General features: G+C 56.2%; 1 protein-coding gene across 2 annotated transcripts in view; it reads right to left on the reverse strand.

Moving 5' to 3' along the window:
• Nucleotides 1–6,000, reverse strand: part of ACOX2 (acyl-CoA oxidase 2) — a 34,634-nt gene that overhangs the window by 22,093 nt on the left and 6,541 nt on the right. For both annotated transcript variants that reach the window (XM_056129267.1, XM_056129266.1), the window contains exons 8-10: nt 5,586–5,758; nt 3,599–3,761; nt 1,439–1,629 (exon numbers count right to left, since the gene is read on the reverse strand). In XM_056129267.1, coding sequence (XP_055985242.1) covers nt 1,439–1,629; nt 3,599–3,761; nt 5,586–5,758 — 527 coding nt within the window. The remainder of the gene's footprint in view (nt 1–1,438; nt 1,630–3,598; nt 3,762–5,585; nt 5,759–6,000) is intronic.

A 6,000-nucleotide genomic window follows, 5' to 3' on the forward strand; every position in this document is an offset into this window, starting at 1 on the left:
CTTGTGACTTGGGGATTTGTACTGAAAAGTTCAGCGGCTGCGGAAATCAAATTTTCTTAGCCGAGAAAAGACGGGTAGATGCAGAAATGCCAACACGAGTGGGTGGATTACAGGTGATTCAGCGTCTTAGGATAATCCCGAGTTTAGACGGCTCTGGGGCTCAGATGGTCTCCGGAGCCCCAGCTCTGAGGCCTGTGTGATGCTCCTGAAGCCGTTTCACCTCCCTCAGCCTCAGTTTCTCCATCCCAGCCGGCCCTGGTTGTCCTCCCCTGTAGGGCTTGTGAAAGCTGGGTGAGACTATTAAGGAGTCAGGCAGGCACTGGGCTCCAGGTAGAGCCCAGGTGTTAACAACAACCCCTCTTGGAATTTGAAGGGGAAAAAAAAATAAATCCAAGCCCAAAAATGATATTAGGGTTCAAGAAATGTTCCATAGTGTCCTTGCAGGTGAGCCCTCTCTTCCGGCATGAAGAAGCATTTGCCTGAGGATGGATGAATGTGAGGGTCCGAATCCAGAGAAGAGAGGCAAAGTGAGGAGCGGCCAACTCACCCTCTCCACCCTGCCCCTTGGGGTGCAGCCCCTGCCCTGGGGTACAGGGTGTGTGGATGCCCGGCACTCAAGGGCACTCCTACCACAGTGGGAGACTCCTACTGTGAGCGTCGCCCACTTGGCAGGAGGAGAAAGGGCTGCCGGCTCTGGGCGTGTGCCCGCGTCCTGCCCAGCAGGGTCATGAGAGCCACCCAAGAGCCAGCAGAGGAGCACGTGGACGGCTGCCACAGAGAGCAGGCGGCAGGGGCAGGGGCGGGGAGCAGGTGCAGGGGTGCCCTGGTAAGGGAGCAGCTGGCAGAAGGGAGCCCGGGCTGGAGTGTGGCAGGACGGGAGGGCGGGAGGGCAGTGCCAGGTCTGAAGGATCCAGAGGACAGGGCCACCGGGCAGGGTGTGACAGATGCCCGAGAGCAGCAGGAAAGTGTGAGTTCTTGGGGCTGGAGTGATAGCACAGTGGATAGGGCGTTTTCCTTGCACGTGGCTGATCTGGGTTCGATTCCCAGCATCCCATATGGTCCCCTGAGCACCGCCAGGAGTAATTCCTGAGTGCATGAGCCGGGAATAACCCCCCCCCCCCCGTGCATCGCCAGGTATGACCCAAAATGCAAAAAAAAAAAAGTGTGAGTTCTTAGGGTGAATGTCTGACAGATAAACAAGGGTCCATGGGAGAAGCAGCAGTGAAGAGGTCTTCTCTCGGCTTTGCAAAGCTCATTCTGGCTGTGTGTGGAAGGACTGATGTGGGGCAGGGAAGGAGGGGGAGGCACCCGGGAGAGCGGATGGGGCCTGGCTGGGAGCTGTGGTGTCCCCAGGGAGAGATTCCGAGGGAGCCTTAGCATCCGCGCCCCTTAGAACTCTGCTTCCGTCCCAGCGGGGGCCAGGCCCCGCCAGCCTTACCTGGCCAGCTGTAGGTAGAGCACCGTGTTCTCCCCCTCATAGGTGCAGGAGGCGGTCACTTTGGTGAGCAGTGTCGGCAGGCCGCTCAGCTTTGAGAAGCCGTGACCCCCGCAGGCCCGGCGGCACGCCTCCGTTCCCTGAGTGCAGAACTCTGACACGAAAGCCTTCACCCCCGAGCTCAGCGCATGGAGCTGCGAGAAGAAGCGGGGTGCGGGGGTGGGGGGAGCAGGGTGAAGGATCCCCAGTACCCACCAGGCTTACCCTCAGGGAGCCCCTACTCAGAGGATGGAGTCAGCTGGGCCGTGGGTATGGCCGGAACCAAAGTCTGGCCTCCCCCATGGGACACAGGAACTCAATGTCTAGATGGGCGGTGGGAGTGGGGGTGGGGTGGCGTGGGGAATAAGAAGACTGAGACTGAAGGTTTGCACCTCATCAGAGTCACACAGGTTGGGGGCTGGAGCATTAGCACAGCGGGTAGGGCGTTCGCCTTGCATGCAGTCGACCTGGGTTCGACTCCCAGCATCCCATATGGTCCCCCAAGCACTGCCAGGGGTACTTCCTGAGTGCAGAGCCAGGAGTAACCCCCGTGCATCACCGGGTGTGACCCAAAAAGCACTGTAGCACTGTCCTCCCACTGTTCACAGATTTGCATGAGTGGGCACCAGTAACATCTCCATTGTGAGACTTCTCGTTACTGTTTTTGGCATATCGAATATGTTACGGGGAGCGTGCCAGGCTCTGCCGTGCATGCAGGATATTCTCGGTAGCTTTCCGGGCTCTCCGAGAGGGGCAGAGGAATCGAACCCAGGTAGGCTGAGTGCAAGGCAAATGCACTACCTGCTGTTCTATCCCTCCAGCCTGACCCAAAAAGCAAAAAAAAAAAAAAAAGTCACGCAGGTACGCAGGTGGCTGGGCCAGGTAGCTGTAGGGGAAAGAAGAAGGAGGGACCTAGGAGGAGGGTGACCTTGGGGGGGTCCTCACTCAGTGCTCATTGCCTATTCGGGGTTAGGGTTTGGGCTGGCAAGCGGGCAGGGGCCGGGGAGTGGTGGTCGAGGCATCAATTCACTGCCCTGGCTCACAGGGGGGTCTGGCAGGCAGCTGACCAGATTGGGTCTTTGTTCTTGAAACCTCCCACAGACTTCAGACTTTCGAGTTCTGGGAGGAGGCACCTGTCCTCTCAGCCCTCAGAGCTCGCTCTCCCGCCTGCGGGAGCCAGGATGCGGATGGTACCCGCTGCACCCCGGGAAGGATGAGCTGGAGGAGTGAACAAAGCCACACCACAGCAGGGGCACAGGCAATCGGCGTGCGTGCCAGCCCAGGGTCTTTGATCTACAACGCCGGGGATCGGAGGTGTTCAGGAATCCGAATCGTGTTTTGAGTTTTAGACGGGTAAAGCAGGGCATCTGAGGTAGATTTTATATATATATATATATATATATATATATATATAATAGTACCTGTAGAGGAGTCTACGATAACCTAAATAATCAGACACCGTAATGCTGCAAAATGTGCTCAGACTTGGCCAGCACGATAGGACAGTGGGTAAAGGCTTTGCCTTGCACGTGACTGACCCAGGTTTGATCCCCTGCATCCCTGAGCACTGCCAGGTGTGACTTCTGAGTGCACAGCCAGGAGTAACACCTGAGCACCACTGAGGGTGGGCCCAAAAGCCAAAAGAAAAAAAATAAACGTGCACAGGGGGCCAAGTCTGGCCTGCCACAGCGAGCATATTCTGAGTCGGACTGTAGGTTTTCTGGGCATTTGGAAATGCCAAGTTCAACCTGGGATTGTGCACCCCGGTGTTCTGTCTACCAGGGGGGATTATCTCCTCTGTGTTGTTTTAGGGCCACAGGACCTGCGTGCTTGGGGAAATCATGCGGTGCCAGGGATCAGTCGGGCCGCCTGCTTACAAAGCATGTGCTCCAGTCCTCAGCGCTATCTCTTGGCACTGAGGCCCTCTATTATTTTTGGAGCTTTCTGGGGGCCAGGTGGGCGTGAGTTTACTTGTTGGGGTAAAGTTCACCATGGGTACCTTGGTATGTGGGAGGGACCCAGTGAGGGGCCGTGGGAACGGGGTTGTGGCTGCTTCCCAGGGCGGGCGGGGGAGACAATTTCAACCACTGGCCAGTGCCCAGCCCCAGTGCAGAGAGTAGGTACCTCGGGCAGGAGGCTGAAGTCTCTGTCCAGGATGGCACTGTAGGAGTGATGGAAGAATTCCAAGAGGTTGTTTGCCAGGAAATGGAATGCATAGGATAAGGCCAGCTGAGGGAAGAGTTTCTGCTGCTGCGTCTGATAGTCGAGGACTTTGGCTTCTGGGTCACTGGGTGGAAAAGAAGCAGAAATTGAGAACCGGAGGACACGGACAGAATCCCAGGAGGACACGGCACTGGCCAGTGGTCGCTGCTGTGTCCTTAGTGCCGGAGATGAGCCCGCACGGTGGGGCCTCCCTTCGCGAGTGGTGGGGTGAAAGGTGAAAGAGTAACCCTCAGCCTCTCCTCGCCTAGCCCCTCACCTGCCTCTCAGCAGCCTGGGACCCTCTGCAGCCCAGACGACGGCAGCCTCCTCCCTACTCTGCTGCCTCCAGAGAACACTCCCGATGCCCTGACCTGCCAGAGGCCGCTGGATCTGCCACTCTGGGGAAGGTGCATGTCTTTGATTTTCTCCTCGGCCGCTCCCTGAGGATCACTCCCATGACACCCGGTTTGAAACTAGGGAAGCTGGGACCAGGAGGTCGGGCAACTGGCCAAGGCTCCCATCGGGCGGGGGCCAGGTGGACGAGGGGTCCCTGGCCTCCTGGCCTCTAAGCCCCAGGTACTTGGTATTTGACTCCTGGGTCCTTGAACTCAGGGCAGGAAGTACCACCAGACACTTGGACCATTGTCCGCTGGCTGCTCTACTTCCTGCTGACCTGACTGTCCGTCTTACAGTGCAAAGTCAGGGGCTGAGTGAGGGGGCAGCGCTTGCAGAGGCACTGAGCAGTCCGCCAAGTGGAAGCTGTCCCCTCCTAATCCCCAGCTTCCTTTTCTTTTTTGCTCACAGCTGTGAGCTCCCACTTCGTCCTCCACACTCACACCATTTTGCTGTGTCCTGGGTGGGTGTGTCCGTGTCCATGTGGAACACATTTCATTGAAAATTCTGTTATTCAATCTTCACATACTTTTGCCTAAGGAAACTTTTTTGAATCATTTTTAGCAGATTATTCACAACAAGCAATACCAAACAGATTATTTAGGGCCTGCTATTGGGGCAGGATTGGGGGTAGTTGGGAAAATTTGAAATAATGGGGGTGGGAAGGTGTAATGGTGGTGGGATTGGTGTTGGAATATTGAATGTAAAAAAATATTGTGAACTTTATAAAAATAAAATAATTTTTTAAAAAAATTGCAAAACAAAAGAAAAGGAAAATTTTGTTATTTAACCTAAAACTTCAAATTTAACGGAAAGTCCTACATTTCTATGTTCTGAACCTGGCAACTGTGTACACACAGACATTAAGAGGGGCTAGAGGCCTTTGCTCTTGGGCACCATGGAGACGAGGGAGTGTGAGCCTGACACAATCACAGACAATAACAGCGACCCAGACTTGAACTTACTCTGGGTGGAGGCTGATACTCCCAGCCAGAGAATCCCTTTCTGCTGAGGACAGGCTGTGTGAAGGGTGAGCTGTGTCAGACACACACACACACACACACACATACACATACACATATATACACGGAGACACACAGACACACATATACAGACACACACAGACACACATACAGATACATACACACAGACACATGCACAGATACACACATACAGACACACACACATACACATACATTCACACACGCATATTCACAGACACACACACACACACACACACACACACACACACCCCTGAGAGAATGAACACAGAAGCCACAGTCGTCTGCAGCGTGCCAACCTCCTGCCCCAGACGCACTCTGCCCGTCATGGAACTGGACAGGTGGAGCTGGGTCAGACAACAGTGCAACCTGGTGTAGGGGCCAAGGACCCCAGCCCTGGGGAAACCACAGTGACCCACACAGCTAAGAGAGCCAGATCGCCACGGTCATGCACTGACATGGGCAGCAGTGGCTGGTGGCGGGGGGGGGGGAGGGGGGATGCGTGGTGGCCTTGCCTGGGCCGGAGGCGGGACTGGCGGCGGATGACGGAGTAGCGGACTGCGATGCAGCAGGCCTTCTGCAGAAGGGGCAGGATCTCGCCCAGCAGCAGCTCCACGCGTAACACCACCATGGAAAGGTAGTTGCTTTGCGGCATCCCCAGCTTCACATAGGTGCCATCGGGCTGGACCTGGTGGGCCAAGGACAGGCACTGGGTCTGACCTGAGGAGGCTCCATGGTCCGGCAGCCAGGGGGCGGATCGGCACTTGTTGTTCGCGGCTGGATGCCACTGTCTCCAGGCCCTGCCTCTGGTTCCTATGCTGGGACTCACTGGGACCTTGCTAGAGTCTGCAGCTGAAGCCCTCCTGGCTGGGGGTGGGGGTGTCACAGCTGGCTCTTGTCCCGTGGCTGGTGTGTCACGCATCACTGCAC

The sequence above is a fragment of the Sorex fumeus genome, unplaced genomic scaffold, assembly GCF_029834395.1.
Source record: "Sorex fumeus unplaced genomic scaffold, SorFum_2.1 ptg000072l, whole genome shotgun sequence".
In the NCBI taxonomy this organism is placed as follows: domain Eukaryota; kingdom Metazoa; phylum Chordata; class Mammalia; order Eulipotyphla; family Soricidae; genus Sorex; species Sorex fumeus.